The sequence below is a fragment of the Mugil cephalus genome, chromosome 10 (genome assembly GCF_022458985.1).
Source record: "Mugil cephalus isolate CIBA_MC_2020 chromosome 10, CIBA_Mcephalus_1.1, whole genome shotgun sequence".
NCBI lineage: Eukaryota > Metazoa > Chordata > Actinopteri > Mugiliformes > Mugilidae > Mugil > Mugil cephalus.
In genome coordinates, this window is record NC_061779.1 from 4,959,460 (window position 1) to 4,977,146 (window position 17,687).

General features: G+C 43.1%; 1 protein-coding gene across 3 annotated transcripts in view; it reads left to right on the forward strand.

Annotated features, from left to right (window-relative positions):
• Nucleotides 1-17,687, forward strand: part of nup93 (nucleoporin 93) — a 29,531-nt gene that overhangs the window by 8,791 nt on the left and 3,053 nt on the right. For 2 of the 3 annotated variants that reach the window (XM_047596241.1, XM_047596240.1), the window contains 18 exons: nucleotides 6,190-6,252; nucleotides 7,614-7,742; nucleotides 8,690-8,764; nucleotides 10,249-10,341; nucleotides 10,454-10,593; nucleotides 10,713-10,845; nucleotides 11,027-11,184; nucleotides 11,320-11,485; nucleotides 11,611-11,704; nucleotides 14,070-14,261; nucleotides 14,373-14,499; nucleotides 14,580-14,652; nucleotides 15,033-15,077; nucleotides 16,606-16,722; nucleotides 16,829-16,947; nucleotides 17,041-17,158; nucleotides 17,244-17,327; nucleotides 17,450-17,578. In XM_047596241.1, the coding sequence (XP_047452197.1) occupies nucleotides 6,190-6,252; nucleotides 7,614-7,742; nucleotides 8,690-8,764; nucleotides 10,249-10,341; nucleotides 10,454-10,593; nucleotides 10,713-10,845; nucleotides 11,027-11,184; nucleotides 11,320-11,485; nucleotides 11,611-11,704; nucleotides 14,070-14,261; nucleotides 14,373-14,499; nucleotides 14,580-14,652; nucleotides 15,033-15,077; nucleotides 16,606-16,722; nucleotides 16,829-16,947; nucleotides 17,041-17,158; nucleotides 17,244-17,327; nucleotides 17,450-17,578 (2,055 nt within the window). Of the gene's footprint in view, nucleotides 1-1,070; nucleotides 1,462-6,189; nucleotides 6,253-7,613; nucleotides 7,743-8,689; nucleotides 8,765-10,248; nucleotides 10,342-10,453; nucleotides 10,594-10,712; nucleotides 10,846-11,026; nucleotides 11,185-11,319; nucleotides 11,486-11,610; nucleotides 11,705-14,069; nucleotides 14,262-14,372; nucleotides 14,500-14,579; nucleotides 14,653-15,032; nucleotides 15,078-16,605; nucleotides 16,723-16,828; nucleotides 16,948-17,040; nucleotides 17,159-17,243; nucleotides 17,328-17,449; nucleotides 17,579-17,687 lie in introns of those variants that run through there. The other variant, XM_047596242.1, reaches the window with a different exon arrangement.

Consider the following 17,687-nt stretch of genomic DNA (forward strand, 5'->3'; position numbering starts at 1 on the left):
TGGCAGAAAAATGGCGACCGGCTGCAATTTATTTATTTTTTCCTGTCTGTGTCCTCATCTCACTTTTCAGCGCTCCATCTTTTTCCACCAGTCTTTTCTCCTCACCTCACCCTCCTTTTCAGCCGCCCCCCTGCTGATTCTCTCCTCTCTCTTGTTTTTTTTTTTTTTTTTTACATCTTTCTTCTCAGATTTTTTTCCTCCTTTCCTGCCTCTCCCATTTACATCCTTTTTTCCCCCCCTCTCTCTCTCTCTGTTCTTCTGCCCTCCCCAGCCCTGTACATACACACACATATCCCTCAGCGGTGGTGGCATGCGTTCAGCGGATGCAGTTGGCTAAGCCCAGAGCATCTGCTGAGATACTCGAACGCTCCTGACATAGCTTCACAGATTGTGTGTGTGTGTGTGTGTGTCACGCACACACACTCCTCGTGCTGCGTTTGCATGTCTGTATCTGTGTCGGCCGCGATCGATCGGCGCCGTGTACGCTGTCTCCCCGTGCGTCTGCGAATGAATGAACATGTGACAGGACATGCGTGTGGCATGGATTTTTCTGCACGTGTGTGCGCGGCTTCTGAATGAGATTCTGCTTATGTGCTCAAAACTCAAAAAAAAAGTGAAGGTGTGTTGGTTAACGTGTCTGCTTTGTGCGTGTGCTGTAATAGCCAGGTTGCATATAGGAATGACCCCATCCCCCCACGTGCCTCCCAAACCCTTCATTAACTAAACATGACCCTTAAGAGCATGATTAGCCTCATTTCAAGACAGGATGTCGGAAGCCATCAACCGAGGGGGAAAAAATCCATTACTATAATTGCATTGAGCTGAGGGAGGGAGGAGAGAGGGAGGGAAGAAAGGAAGGATGCATAGATGGATTAAAAAAAAAAAAGGAAGAAAATGAGTGGGACTGAGGGAAGGGGGGAGGGAGGGGGGAGGCAGAGGGCCATCAGAGATGCTCGGATGAAGTGAAAGAAGGAGAGAGAGAAAGGATGGAGGGTGGACAGCAGAGGGAGGAGGGGTGTCAGCTGATGGCAGGAACTGATATTCTATATGAATCCATAGCTTCTTCTCATGGATTCCCCCTGTGTCTGAACGCTCAGTTGGTACAGCCCTCCGACAATAAAACCACCTCCAGTGAGTCTTGATGTGGCACTTCCACTCCGTTCTCCCGGCTCGCGCGCAAGAGTCACTGCCCTGCTTTTAGAGCGGAGAAAGGCTGCAGGCGGACCGCCATGCCGGCTCGACAGGGCACAGGGAACACGCCCCAGCATGGCGGCCACCGCCACCGGCCTGGCACAGCGATCCACCGGGACGGAGAGGAGGTGGAGGCGCAGAGCAGGTCTCCCGGGCTGTCAAAGCCCAGATACCTAGGCAAAGACAAAGAAAAAAACTATTTTCTACTTTTCCGTGTCTCGTCCTCTCTTCTCATCAGTCTGTCTACCTCTAGGAAGGTTCTCAACATCAGTGAGTATTGCCTATAAATATAAATACACACACACACTCACTCACAGACAGGCGTGTGCTTTATCTGTCACACTTTTTTTTTTTTTTTTCTGACCGGCCTTTCTTTTAAATCTCTTCTCGGGGTAAAGCTACAATCGTATGTAGCTTTACCGTGACTATGGAGATTATTGAATTAATTGCGTAAACGCCAGGATGCAAACACCACTGTACTAAATGTATTTATTCTGTCACACAGGAAGTGAAGGAGTGAAGGGTGGGGTTTCACTATGCACACTCACACGCACACGAGGACAGCGGTCAGATCATTATGCCACGGTGAATGCCTCCTACTTTAACTTCCACAATGACTTGCATAGTGAGCAAGGCTTTCCTTTCATTTCTCATTTTGCTGCTGTTTGACCGTGTCCTCGTGACGCCTCCAGATTTCCCTCAGACAGTATACATCTACGACTATTCCTCTTATAATAAGCTTAATATTTAGTTAAGAGTGGGAAAAATGGGATCCTTCGATTATCCTGAGCAGACAGTTGGATCGCATTCAGACGTAGACAGTGGGACTACGTTAACCAAGGCTAATCGAAAGAAGGCCCGTGCGACCGCCTGCACAGGGAATTAGCATATTTGAAGAGGCACACACATTTTTAAGGGTCAGCTGTGTGTGATATCCTAAAATACAGTATTTGCCTAGTGGCCTGAAAAAAAAAAAAAAGTGTATTTTTAGAGACGCAGTCAGATGCTCTTTCGGAACATTTAGGCAGAGATTACAGACACGGAATCAAACTTCCATCACTTGCGTTTTTTTATTTGTAGATAGCCGACACTTTTACCCCGTTCAAGATCCCACAATTATTAACAATGCATAGTTTCCTGATATGTCAGCCATTATTAAATAATTTTCCGTGGCTGTGATCCCCTTCCTGTAGAAGCTTCTGGGCTGTCTGGCCAAGAGGCTGTGGGTGTTCACAGTAGGTTCCAGATCTCTGAGGATACACGATACAGGGGTGGGGCAATAGAAGTGCACGTATTCAGATAAACCAGTTGCCCAACGTTGAACCTTTACGTTTAAATTACATTTCTTTTATATTTTTTTTTCTGAAAATGATTCAGCGTGATGCCTTTTTCTGTATTACGTTTATTTTATACCATCGGGGATTAAACCACAAGTGGAAGGAACTGAAGCGTTTGTAGCGTTTAGTCATTGTGAGACGGTGGCACCAGAAGGACAAACATGCCCAGTCTTTCCGTGCTGTTAAATATTACGCAGCAGTTTTGATATTAGCAACAGCGGCGTTGCTCGTGCCTCAGCTGAAGCTCTGAACCCACCTCAGAAGAAAATAAAGTGGTTTTGTTTAGAGAGAAACAATAAACCTAGTCAGTTATTATTAGTTCGTATTAATATCTTTTAAAAGAGCTAACAAATTACGGCCTTTTTCCAATATTCACATTTCATAATAAATTTATCAGAAGCCAAAGAAACTATTCTCTGAAAGTGAAAAACACATTGCACGGCAAACAAATGGGGAACGTTGGCCATAGCTGTTGGCTAAGTTGTCAATTTACATTTGGCACAAAAAACCGGTGCATAGGCAAAGTCGTTGGCAGTGCAAGTGCAGCTGGCAACAGGCAACAAAATGACAGCAATGACAAATCTCTGCGTCCTGTTGAAGCGAAAAAAATAAAAAGAAAAAAAAGATGCTGAGGCGACTCCCCAGAAGTGTTGTCCTGTGCTACCCATTGTGCCGCCATGGCCTCAGATGCTTTTTGGAAGGAGCAGCTCCCCCTGACTCCAGCCCCATTACTGAAGGGAAAAACATGTCGGTCTAATCTCCCCTTTTCCCTTCACTGGAACAGCCGAGAAAACTCCTATTCTATTCTATTCTATTCTATTCTATTCTATTCTATTCTATTCTATTCTATTCTATTCTATTCTATTCTAATTCTTTTTCCAGTGCAGCTCTCCAGCGAGCGTTGACCTGAGCTTTTCCCTGGTTGGAGTGGTTAAATATAGACCTATTCTCTGCATCTCCTGGGAAAAAGTGAGATGGGGAAAGAAAGGGAGAGGGACAGAGCAGGCGGAGGGAGGCTGTGTTAATGAGGAATTGACCAAAGGGGTAAATTAGGAGCTGGGTTTGGGGGACAGAAAAAAAAAAAGGCTTATTTGGATTAAATTAGATTAACGCCATAAGATACTGAGCAACTTAGGACATTGCGTTGGACAATTGAGCCTTGGCTAAAAGACATGTATACAAAAGCAACTTTTCAGTCCTGAGATGTCCTCTGGTTAGAGTGGGTGGATGTAGGAATTATGACGCGTCTTTCCCTTTTACATGGTGACCTAGACCTAATTTCTGCGAGGTACATGATGAGACCTATTTTGGAACTAATAAGCCGACGTCCACTACGGCTGCACAAGATCAAAGCCCATAACACGCGAGTGCAGCACGAGGCCAAATCAGCCACCAGTTATTTTTCATGTGAGCTCGCACACATGCAGCAACCTTGATGCAGCACAATACACCTCCGTGCCCTGTTATCTGCAGGAAAAAAACACCACCGTCTGCATTTGCTTTTCTTTATTTGTGTCGCACATCTCGCCTATTGTGCTTCGGTTTGTACTCTTGTCGGGTGAGAGGACATCTTCTATTGTTCAGGTCACAATAGAGGAAGTTTAACTCATTGTTAAGGTGGAAAATGACTGCGCTGCGCCTGTACAAGCCACTGTATGAGGAGGAAATCAAACATGGACGGATTTGTTTTTAGTTGGGGGGGAAAAGGTAGACGACCACTTGTGTTAAGCTCAACCCTCGGATCACCAGTCCGATTACTGCAGCGTCAGTGAGTTGAATGAAATGCACAATTTCCTAAAAACCAGTCGGTGTCCAGATGACTCACCCTGGAAAACACCGGGATACATCAGCATGTACAAATGCAACTGATACATCAGCATCGCTTTCAGTTGGTCATCCAGCTTATGACACAGTGTTTTAATTGCAAAGAAAGCCAGATTAATGGACGGCACCTGGTTTGTTAAATTTCTCACCAGTTACACGATTCTGTCTGGTCTTTGGCATTTCTTAGAACACTTTTCATTTTCAAAAGGAACCTTTGTGCTACCGGTTTGCTTTTCTCATTTGGCAGTGAGAAATGAGAGAAATGCAGACAGAAGTGGAGTGCGATAGATCGAAAAGAAAGGAAGAGGCAAAAGTCGGCTGAACTACACAGACATAAATCAGACAGGACTAGAGTAGCTTAGAGCAGCCACACCCCATAGCGTAGAACAATCTCCAGTTAGCTTAGACACGTACTATGCGTCTTAACTGGGGCTTGTTCTTCAGGCTAAAGTGATGCTACACGCTCCATATGCAAAGACAGATGGTCCCAAAAATGGCATCGGTACATTAATATGCCATTATCTGACAGAGCGGACAACCTCCATCCAACATAAGAGACTGTTGGGTTTGGAGTAGATGGCCGGTGGTTATATAAATTTTTAAAAAAATGCAGCGTGAGGAGGAGTTTGTATCATTAAAAAGTGGCAATGCTTTACTCTACCTTTTATATAAATGCAAATTTACACACAGCATTTCCTAGGTGGCGTATTGAACTGCAAGTCAACAGTCAAGGAGAACGATAACACTCATCATCAGTGACCATGTAAAAAGTTAAATTTAAATTTTTTTCCTCATGCTTCAGCAGTTTTAAACCATGAGAGATTCTAAAATAAATGTGATTATTACATAACATAGAGATATTTAGGCTTTGTCTCTTCAGTGAACTGACACTGTTAAAGTTTGCAGGGATTGTTTTAATTATGTTATTTGATTGGTTAAATAAACAGTTTAATTGACATTTGTGGCATACGTTCAGAGCATTAAAACATATTTTATGTATATGCACTTTATTTGTGTTTTATCTTATTTGTACGTTTGCGTAATTGTTTAATGCAATATGATATCATATGTGGTAATAAAGATAAATCAGACAACAATCATTTCCATTTCCTAACTTCGGTAGCTTAGATTATTTCTGAATGTAGACATGCAACAGCTGCAAACACGGCATCGTTCCATATAATTAAAATCTACACTTGCATAATATTATACAAAGCACACACACTGGAGCGTTTGGTGTTTTTTGCAAGTGTCGCATCTTCTCTCACTGACTGAGTGCCCTTGAGTTCTCTTGTTTATGCTTCATTTTTTTTTTAACACCTTTCGTCGCTCACATTGTGTGTATAAATACATAGTTATTAGTTATCACTGTTGGTGTACGATGTGAATGATTTCCATAGAGATTAGATATGAATCATCATCATCTCAGGAAGGGCTATGCATGCATCGGCAGCCATCTTGATTTGATACCAAAATGGAGGCCGCCTGTCGTCTCTCAGAGAAACCGTGTGTGAAAAGCCCGGGCTCGTCTCTGGGCTGCACGTACATTTGTATAAGGCGGTGACCACACTATTGCTGATTACGAGATGAAAGAAAAAAAATAAGACGGAAAGTTGAGGCGCAGCTTCTGTCTCTCAGAGAGCAAATTATGCTGCACCTGCTAAATCTGTCCCTCTAGAACCGCATACAGTTTATCCCCGTTTTCTTTTCGTCCACGCCAGTTAAGGTAATATCTCCTTCTCTCCCCGTGTCTCTCTCTCTGTTCCTGTCTTCTCTGCCTCTCTGTTTGTCGCCGTGTCTCATCCTCTCCCCATGTTTGTCTCTGCCTCATCCTCAGGGCTTCTTGAAGAACGAGAGGGACAACGCCCTGTTGTCAGCCATCGAGGAGTCTCGCCGCAGGGTCAGTATCTGCCCACTGTTTGATTGCTTCTCAATAAAATAAAATAAAATAAAATAAAGCCACAGAATCTATATCTTATCACAGAGGAAACCAGTTCACACGATAAACCTGCATCGGCCTCTGTACTGTCTGCATTATTTTTCATTTACAGGTGAAGTCAACAAATTGTGTGTCCTTATTTAACTCAGTTTTTTACAAATAACAAGTTTTGAACATCGACACCTCAGATTAAAAAAAACACATTTTTTAGTAATCTACTTGTGGTGATCTAGAAGTCCTTCTGGTGTGAACCTTTAGGGAATCATTTTGAAATGGCTTCCCTGATGTGCAGAGCTAATAGGCCCTGTGTTAATTAGCTGCCGTTCCCATTATCTCTCTCTGCTCCCTGAGAGAGGAAAACGGACTCGTGAGCAAGGGGGGTGAGGGGGGTGGGGGGGAGAAAATGCACAGAGGATTAAAAAAAAGAAAGCCAATGTTGGATGTTCTTGCAGATTTCTTATCTGACAGCTTTTACATCACAGAATATGTGGGGTTTTTAAATGACATCGTTTAAAACATAATTTAGAGTTGTCTCGTCTTACAGCAACCACCTGACGTGAATATTATTTCAAGTCGTTTTTTTTTTTTTTATTATTCCCCTGCACCAGTTACATAACATTAAATATTTTCTATATTTGATAGTTAAAGAACAGACATCACATAAGGTACATATTAAATACCTCGTTGCTCAAAGCCACAACTTGAATTTTAATTCACATAGAAAATAAGAGGTATGACAGTTTTTGCATTGTTAAAAAAATGTGATGCATAAGAAAAATGCAGTTATCACTGCTTTCCTTGTTCCACTGCTTAATTGGCTCAAATTTATCCTCAGCATTTTATTTGTAGGTTTTCACATGTTGCATCTTTGCATCTCTGTAATGTTCTAAAGAGTGTATATCCAGGCAAATTAACCCAGTAAATGGTGAATTTAGTCTAGATTTGCGTCTCCCTGAGCTGGAGATTCAATTATGTCATGCTCCCATTATCTCACTTTTAAGTCTCCATGGATAGTTAAAATAGACTGCAGTGTCTCCTGGAGGACTGGTACAATCTTGACAGGGGTCTGCTGCTAAATCCAGTGCGAGCGCGTGTTGCATAAGTAGGCCTCGTTTTACGTAACGTACATACCTGCGCGCTGCAAGTGTGCACCTTCTTTTTCACACTGTGCCTAAATTAAATCGTTTAACTGGGTTGCGTAAACACCCAATTAAATGTGCTGTAGCACCCTCTGTAAAGAAAATAAATTACGCGCTGTACGTGTTGAATGTAAGCAATGCAACATGTAAGAATGTCCCGGACTTATGTGCTGAAAAACGCAGACGTTCCTGCTGGCTGAAGAGTACCATCGTGAGTCCATGCTGGTTCAGTGGGAGCAGGTGAAGCAGAGGGTGTTGCACACGCTGCTCGGAGCAGGAGAAGATGCTCTGGACTTCAGTCAGGACGTGGAGGTACGGGACACCGTGTGGGAAGAGGGACGTCCACAGTTAAAAGGGAGACATCTTAAGAAATTATTAGTAATTGTGTCTTTAGAGAACCCTTGTCTCAGCCGGATAGACACCTCAGATATCACCGTTTTACTTAATTTGAAAGATAAAAGTTTAAAATAATTAGACAAAATTTAACGATCCACAAGGGAAATTATTTGGTCACCGTAGCTTGATTGGACATAAAAGTAAACACTCATAAAAACCACAAAAAAAGATAAAATACAGCAAGATTAGATTAAAGTAAAATAGAAATAAGTATTATCTAGCAAAATAAAAGAAACAGTGTAATCAAAAAATTTTGCATTATGAGCATTATGACAAATATACAAAAGTAGTCGGCAAAACAGCACCTCTCCTTTATGAAGATGCTTCTTTTAAATGGTCTACAATTAAATAGTCTATTTAAAATACTGTATTTCTGAAAAATCTATTTCAAATAGTAGTGATCTAATTTTATTGATTTGTCAGCTGTGTGGAAATATTGATATATTAATATGCTGTATTTTAATTCTGCATTGTATTCACTGAGAAACAGTCTAATTTAATTTCCAATTTATTCTATCACACAAATAACAGTTCTTTTGTGATTTATTTTAACTTCTTGGACTGATTATGTCTTCTTAAAAGCAAATCTCTGATGCACAGTCCATGACACACTCTTCTTAACTGTCTACCCACTCATCTAAAATAACCATAGTAGTAGTTTCATGCCAGACTCATTGAAACTATTTTTATCCTCTCCCTGAGTAAAAATGAAGGACTTTTAATTCGAAGCATTTAAGATGTTAAATGACAGCTGTAGTCGTGCACTACCTGCTTACCAGCTGTTTTGGGCCTGTTTAACCTTTGAAAAGCTGCTTTATTGTGTGTAGTGTGTCTGTTAAGTCACCTGTCTCTGTCTGTCGTAGCCGAGCTTTGTGAGCGAAGTGACAGCTCCAGGAAGGAGTGCGCTGGACAGTGTGGAGGTTGCCTATGGACGACAGGTGAGTCATCACAAGTCTGATCGTTTTGATCTGCATTGAAACTCAAGATGATTTGGAGCTGGTTAACAAGTTTATATCTGATGCTGGATGACTCATGCATTCGCCTCAGTGATGCAGTGTTTTTTTTTTTATATATATATACTTACACATGGAATCTATGGGATTTTTGTGCAGCAGTTTATTGTTACTCATCAGGCATTATAATTAACATTATTCACATTGGTTTAATATTAATACTATAACAATCATAATATGCAGGGCTTAAAGTATTCTCCAGCTTGTGGTGCTTGAATGCAATTAAAAAAAAAGATCAACATTTAGGGAAAAAAAAACTTGTTGATGCGTGTTATTGTCAGGAGCAGTGAGTTGAGTTCACCTACCAGTCATGAATAAGTGTAACTCAGCTTTCCATCTCCAAACTAACATCCAATCAGAAGTAGGGTGAGTCTTGGAAAACTTGGTCAAGATCCAGCTGCAGCTGCAGCTGCAGCTGCATTCTAGGCAACTTAGGAAAAATTAGCTCTGAGTTGTCAAACTCAGAAGTTACTGCTTCTAAAATAGAAATAAATTTCTGTTGCACATATTCTAATGTTCAGCAAACAGTGACAATATGACTGACTCATTTTTTTTCCTGAGAGTTAACCTGTAACGTGAACCTTATGATATCTGGAAGTCTGAAATTTCTGAGTTGGGTTATACAATTTCCAAGTTTTCATGAAGGCATCATTTTTTTATTGAAGTCACTTTTGTCAGAAAGATGGAGAGTAAATTTATGAAGCTACGAGAATGTGTCTTAACTGGAAACAAAGGCCTTAAGAATAGTAAAAATAATAGTAATCCCTAGTATTAAATGTTGGGATGCAACATTTTGTGTTCAGGCTCAGGATTTTATTTTACTTCAAGCCCTGTAAAAATAATAATAATAATAATAGTAGTAGTACTTTGATTTATCAAGCCAGACTCATATTGGACAAAATGTTAAAATCACTTTTAACTCAATGCAGTCACAGTCTATGATGGCGTCAGTCTGCTGATCATTTGGTTGGAACGAGGTCACAGCAAGCCAGGAAGTGGCAGGTCAAACATACTGATCGATTGTGGGTGGGGTGGGGGGGTCGTCACCATCACTCCTCCCTCATCATCCTGTCTGACCTTTTCCCGTTCCATTCGTCTCTGATCTGTTAGATGGCACGGAGCTTTAGATGCCATGTGTCGACACATTGCGTGCGGCGTCATCTGTCTGATTTTTGTCATCCTCTTCGATGACCTCTTCAACGTTTTGATTCTTTTCGTGCTGTTTTTCATTGTGAACCACTTCACTCGATGGTCGTAGGATTTGCTTTTGAGGCCGAGATGGGAGTTATAAGATGATCTCTTACCTCAAAATGTCAATGTTAAGCCTGGAGCTCAGCGTTTAACAGACTGTGGAACTGCTTTAATTCTACATTTTTTTTGCTTTTTTTTTCTCCACCTACCTCATTCAGATCTATATCTTCAACGAGAAGATAGTGAATGGTCGCATTCAGCCAAATCTGGGAGATTTATGTGCTTCAGTAGCTGAAAGCCTGGATGACAAGGTAAGAACGAAGATCTCTCACAACCTCTAATCATCTGTTGTTTCCAAATGTAGTAATTTTCTACAAAAAAGAAAAGGTTCTCTGTGTGACTGTCGCTCTCATCCCACCGCAGAACGTATCAGACATGTGGCTAATGGTGAAGGAGGTGACAGATGTGTTGCTGGTTCCAGCCAAAGACACCCTCAAGAGCCGCATTAGTGTTGAGATGCAAATGGCTTTCGTACGTCAGGCGCTGAGCTTCCTGGAGAACACGTAACTATACTTGTTTTTCTTCATTTTTGAGACTTTTTGGATAATCAGCAGTCGATAGTTAAGCAGAACTACACCGTAGCTGAGACCAGTTTTCTGTCTCCCCTTTTTTTCCCCCCCAGTTATAAAAACTACACCATGGTGACCGTCTTCGGGAACCTCCATCAGGCCCAGTTAGGAGGGGTGCCTGGAACGTACCAACTAGTCCGCAGCTTCCTCAACATCAAACTGCCAGGGCCCCTGCCTGGCATGCAGGTAATATTCGTGATCTAAAATAGCATATTGAACTTATTAAGACTTCTGCTTGCATGTTCCTGCTGAGTCATCGGGCTCAAATAAATGTAACCGATAGGATGATCTTAGTCCGACTCTGTTTTTATGCTTAAAAAATAAGAGAGAATGAAATATATTGACCCCGGTATTGTATGTGCGATAGGACGGAGAGATCGAGGGCCACCCTGTGTGGGCTGTGATCTACTACTGCCTGCGCTGTGGCGACCTGAACGCCACCATGCAGGTGGTGAACAGGGTGCAACATCAGCTGGGAGACTTCAAGACCTGGTTTCAGGAGTACATGAACAGCCCAGACAGACGGTGAGGACGCGTCGGCTCGTTTTTCATCTTTTATATACTTTAACACACTCTGACGCCCGCAGAGATCGAGCTGGGTCAACCTGGCATCATCTCGCACATCTCAACTCAACCATTTTGCCTCTTTCATCCTTTTAGCCTGTCGCCGACTTCAGAGAACAAACTCCGTCTTCACTACCGCCGAGTGCTGAGGAATTGTGCCGACCCCTACAAGAGAGCCGTCTACTGCCTGATCGGGAAGTGCGACGTCAGTGATAACCACGGAGAGGTCGCGGATAAGACTATGGACTACCTCTGGCTTAAGGTACCGTGCAGTTTATTTGTTGTTGTTCAGTTCAAGTATTGCACGATATCTGTCTATATATTTGCTCTAAGGCTTGTGTTTCTTTCAGTTATTTAACATAATGTTTTTTTTTTTCCTCCATACAGTTGAACCAGGTGTGTTTCGATGATGACGGCAGCAGCTCTCCTCAGGACAAGCTCACTCTGCCACAGCTACAGAAACAGCTGCTGGAAGATTACGGTACGGGACTTCATTTCTGCTTTTCTGCTCCAGAAGAAACTGCAGATATATGAACTTGAAGTTGTGATGCGTGTTTCTGGACCTGCCCCTCTTTCTGCTGCCTTTTCCTTTGCGGCGCTTGTTGTTACTGATGTGGGAAACGGGCACAGATGCGTTACTGCTGGCTCATTGCCTCGCGCGCTGTTCATTGTTATAAGGCTATAACCACCTGCATGTTCCCAATAGATGGGCATTCACTCCAGTAAATGGGAAAACTGTGAACGTCCGTGTGCAGAGCTGGTAACTGCATAAATAAAATCACATCAATATTCCAGAGCTTTTTTAAAAAGACAAATTTGCAAGTTTATTGAGTAGTTTTATGAGCAGTAAAGCAAAAAAAAAAAAAAGGTTGTTTCAGAGCATTTATGTTCACTTTGAAATCTAAACACTCGAGTACCCAGGAGCCTCGGCAGCCGTTGCTACGGACAACAAGACGAGTGTGACTCAGAGAGCTTTGTCACGCAAGGCAGAAACAAAAGTTCATGAGTCTGTAGAAAACTGAGCCAGACTCTGTTTGTGAATTAATTTCAAACGGCCAAATGCAGAAACAACAACACAGTTGCTCAACTTTTCGTGCTCAGGATTCAAGGCGGTGGGAGTTTCTTGCTTGGAAGTGCTACAACTGACGAATTAAATGCCGCCTTCCACTCCATTTCCTCTGTGCGCTCTGTCTGACGAAGGGACATGGAGAAAGTGTTGCACCGTTAAGAGGTCAGCGCGCTGGCAGTAAACTAGGGCGTAGGGAGCTCGTGTAACCACGCCTCCTCCTGGCTGCATCACGCCGCTTCCCCGATCTCTCCAAGAATTCTGTGTCCTTGATGCCTCAACACCATTAATATTACACGAAAGGACCAGGGGCACACTTTCAGAAAGCCTCTCGTCACAGCGTTCCTAGCGTTGCCCATGGAACTGTAAACAAATGGTGGAAGTAATTTAGTTAAAGCTGAAAAGAGTCATAAGATGAGATGTGATCCAGTGCATGTTTTTTACCCCTGATTTTCTGATTCACAGCTGTGAACGTCTTGTTGCTGCAAAAAAAAAAAAAAAACTCATCACGGCCATCAAAAGTTTACAAAGCACAAGAGAAACCACTTTGATTCCTCATTTAAAATCTATTCAGTGTAAGACTACTTAAAAAGCCGCATGCCTGCGACACTAGGGGCATTAGGCCTTCCCTCCCACAGATGGAGAAAAGCACGGCTTTCTCTCCTGAGTGCGTCGTTCTCCATGGGCCGATCCTGCCTCGTTCCGATAAGGCTGCAAACCCCGTCTCTCTCTCTCTATGTCCCCCCCCCCCCCCCCGTTTCAGCTCTCCCACCTCTCCCACTCTTCCTGCTCAGTGGGAAGTACAGCCTGAAGCCTCATTCTGTTTTCCTCTCTGCTGCTCGGCTGTCTTGCTTGTCTGGCACAGAGCTCCTTGTTGTTCTCCATCTTGCTTCACAGCGGGCCACAAAGCCCAAAATCAAACCCAAATCTTTATTTCTCTCGCAAACCGCCAGCAGTCACCAGCCTCATCTGCTCCGTTTGTCTGCCGCTCACCTGCTCCATCCCCGTCCTCTCCTCTTATCCTTTATCCCTCTCTCTCACACACGTACACTTGTTGTCCCTCATGCCACCCACCGTTTTTTGTCCCGTTTCTCTACTTGCATATGCATTTCTTCTTTCTCATTTCTTCACTGCACGCTCGGCTGCTGCAGCCCCCCCCCACTCCCCACCTCCCCTCCTCACACCCACACTCCTATCTCTCTCTCCCTCTCTCTCCTCCGTCGTCCTTTTTCTTCTCTTCGTCGCTCCCTCCTTCTCTCGTACGCTCTGGCTTTTTGAACTAAAACGCTGTAAGTCTGAGATAAGGCTGTAAAATGGCTGACAGGGTCCACCCTGTTTTACTCCTCAAACTTTCAGCCAACAAGAGGATTAAGAATTCTAATTAAAAAGTAAACTTGATGACTAAGTACCTGCACTCAACACAATGTTTGCACATTTAACCTTGCATGTCAAAAAAAAAAAAAAAAAAGGATGATGTGGCATGTGCAGACCTCGGGTGAAGACGGCTGCACGCGTTTGTCATTGTTATCAGTGCATAAAATTAGGTGACCTCAAATTCAGCCTCAGCAGAGGTCTAATAAGAATAACTGAAGGTTTGAAATGCTGTAAATATTAGTTTCTGATCTAGTGTTGTCACCGTTGCAGTGTCCCTCGTTTGATGCAAGTCTATGACCTTAAAAAGAACAAACAGTACAGTTAAATTTAAGTTTGATGTTTTTCCTCTGCAGGTTAAAGCAGACATTTTCATACTACTCATCCATTTTCTCTCTGCATCCAACAGGCGAGTCCCACTTCTCTGCGAGCCAGCTGCCGTTCCTGTACTTCCAGGTGTTGTTCCTGACAGCTCAGTTTGAGGCGGCGGTGGCTTTCTTGTTTCGCGTCGAGAGGCTTCGGAGTCACGCTGTGCACGTGGCGCTGGTCCTGTACGAGCTCCGGCTGCTTCTCAAGTCGTCCGGTCAGAGCGCTCAGCTGCGTAAGTGTTAGCAACTTCGTTTCGTAGATCGAGGCAGACAGCCGTGGAGGGGAAAAAAAAAAAAAAAAAAAAACTGCAGTCAAATAAGCTGCGCGTGCGTGTTCTCCGCAGTGAGTCAGGAGCCCGGTGACCCTCCCATGGTACGTCGCCTCAACTTCATCCGCCTGCTCATGCTTTACACGCGCAAGTTTGAGTCTACGGATCCACGGGAAGCTCTCCAGTACTTCTACTTCCTACGGTAAATAGCCCTGAACTCATTACCTCGTGCTTCCGTCGCACCCTTCGTGTCTACTTCTAACTCTGTGCGTCATTCCGCAGCAATGAAAAAGACAGCCAGGGAGAGAACATGTTCATGCGCTGCGTCAGTGAACTTGTCATCGAGAGTCGAGAGGTGAGTGACCCGCATTTATAAAGATTGCTCGGTTATTCGGTTCAGCTGCAGGTTTTGTAGTTTCTACCTGTGAGACTTCGGCCAATGTTTAGTATCAGACCTGCACACCACTTTAGTCTTTTAGAGTCAATCACGAGTCAAATGAAATTAAACCAGTGAGAGGTGTCCTCTGATGGAATAACAGGTGATAAGTGGCTTAAAGCTCAAAATACCAGAATAACAATATGTTATTAAATTATTTAAAGTGTGGCTGGATGTATTCACACAGTTATTTTTATCGTTTTCGCCTTCTATAATTCAGGTGTAGCGTTTTTTTCCGATACTCCATGCGACTTTGTATGTTATTAACGTGGTTATTCTGACTTTTATCTTTCCCACAGTTTGACATGCTGTTGGGAAGATTAGAGAAGGATGGCAGTAGGAAGGTAAGAAGGCTTTGATCTCTCCTATTTACATCTCCTCTCTAACTCGGTTTGTCCTCTCACTTGCCTTTGTCTCTTCCTTTTCTCTCCCTGCCTCACGCTCGTCTTTTTCCTCATGCTGTCACTCCGCTCTGTCTGGGGGTTTCAGTCAGTCAGACCTCGTCATAAATCCTGTCTCCCTCCGACACGTCTCCTGCATGTTTTGACGCACCCCATTTAGCAGGCGGCGCTCTGTTGAGCTGTCACGGATCAAGGCGTTCTTTATAATGCTTCATTGTAGCCTCGCTTCCAAAAGTTTCTTGACATTTCTCACAGTGCCGGCAGCTCTCTTTAAGATGTGATGTTTTGGGCTCCTTTTTTCTCCGCAAATTCACATCACTGCTTGTTTCATCCCGCCCACGACTGACTATGTTAAACGCCTCACAGCACGGCTCTGTACCTACATACTGTCTAAAAATATGTTGGTTTTCTTTTTGACACACATTCACTTTCATAGAGGGTTTTATTGTATAGTTTATTTTATGTAGACTCCGGAGCATTTATCATCAGTCTTTGATATACACCAATCAGCCATAGCATTATGACCACCGACAGTAGAAGTAAATAACATCTTGTGACAAATGTTCTGCTGGGAAACTTTTGGACCTGGCTTTATCCTGGATGTTACCTGGAACAATTAAATTGTTGGCCTCCAAATTCACTAGATCCCAAACTGATCAAGTATCTGTGGGATGCACTGGAACAAGCCTGATTAACAGAGCCACAAATCCATGCTTAATTCCATTTGGAAGCGTGATGCTTGAATGTTCTGTTTTCCGATTCGAGGTAAACTTTGGTCATAGCAGGTGTAATCTTCCAGACAGAAATATCATCTTGGCCTTAAATTGAAGCTCATAAATATGAGATTTTTTTATATCCATGTGAGGCAGTAATATGTATAATAAAATGCTTGAAAATTATCACATTTGATGACACTTTGTTAGGCGTACATACATTTTTTTTTGTCTTGTGAGGTACACTGAGATATATAACACCATGCACCATGACTTCACCATTTATACAGCACCCTAATATATGCAGTTACATCATTTCGCCAGAGGCTTTGCCCCTGAGGCCAAATGGCCCGAGTGCCCAATGTATAGGATAATATGAAATAATAATGAAAAAAAGGTAGCAAACAACATCCTGAGGAATGCTCCTGGCCCATTCAACAAAAATGGGTGACTTTCGTACAGATCTAGTTTATTGGCTTTAGAAGAATAAATCAACCAAACGTTAATGAGGCTTACCAAGTAAACAAAGATGTGATGGTTGTTGTTAAAATGCCGTGTCTCTCATGGTCTGTTAGATGTTTAATTGGTGTGTAATGCTCTTGTCATGGCTGACAGGGTTCTGTTTTACTCTTAGGGAAGAAACTTTAACATTCCCATAGTTGTTACTCATAGCACGACTGATGTTTCTTTAATCAAACCAAGAAGAATTATATGATTCTCAAGCTCAGTCCGGTCCCTTTTTTCTCTCCTTTGTCAAGCCTGGAGTCATAGATAAGTTTGCAGGGGACACCAGAGCCATCATCAGTAAAGTGGCTCTAGAAGCCGAGAACAAGGGCTTGTTTGAGGAGGCGGTTAAACTCTACGAGCTGGCCAAGGTGAGCAGACCCTGCTCTTTCATCTTGTACTGTATCTCCTCGGAGCTGTTGTCATTTCGCAGTCCCCTCATTGTCTCCCTGTCTCTTTTTATTTGTCTCTACGAAGAACCCAGACAAGGTGTTGGAGCTGATGAACAGGCTGTTGAGTCCGGTCATCGCTCAGGTCAGCGCACCGCAGTCAAACAAGGAGAGGCTAAAAACCACTGCAGTGGCCATCGCTGAGAGGTACAAACACACACACACACATTCAACACACTGGATAACATCTATGCATTAATGCAATGAATAAAACTGAATCCCTTTCTCTTTTTGCTCCAGGTATCGATCTCAGGGAATAGCAGGAGAGAAGTCAGTTAATAGTACTTTCTACCTGCTGATAGACCTGATGACGTTCTTTGATGAGTACCATGCCGGTCACGTCGACAGAGCCTATGACGTGAGTGCAGCTCTGAAGAGGGAGAAGAGAAGCGGTGAATGATGACATAATTAGTAATAATTAACATTGTCCCTGTGTCCTTCAGGTGATGGAGCGATTGAAGCTTCTTCCTCTCAGTCAGGAAAGCGTAGAAGAGAGAGTGGCTGCTTTCAGGAACTTCAGTGATGAGGTGCGATGGAATTTTGAACGATACGTTGACAATGGACATCCAGTCTTTGTCACAAGTACATTTTTTTTTTGTTTTACGCTTAATAAAAACGTAGGTTTGGTACATTTCCTCCGTGTCTTCAGGTCCGTCACAACCTGTCTGAGGTGCTGTTGGCCACCATGAACATCCTCTACACACAATACAAGCGCCTGAAGGGGGCGCCAGCAGGCACACCAGGACGACAACAGAGGACCATAGAGGACAGAGACATGGTGAGGAGACTGGCTGTGTTTGAGCAGAGGATGACGTCAACATCAGTGCAACACAACTCAGTCAAGATACGCTCACAATTTGACTTTGCGAATGCGGTTCTTATCCCAG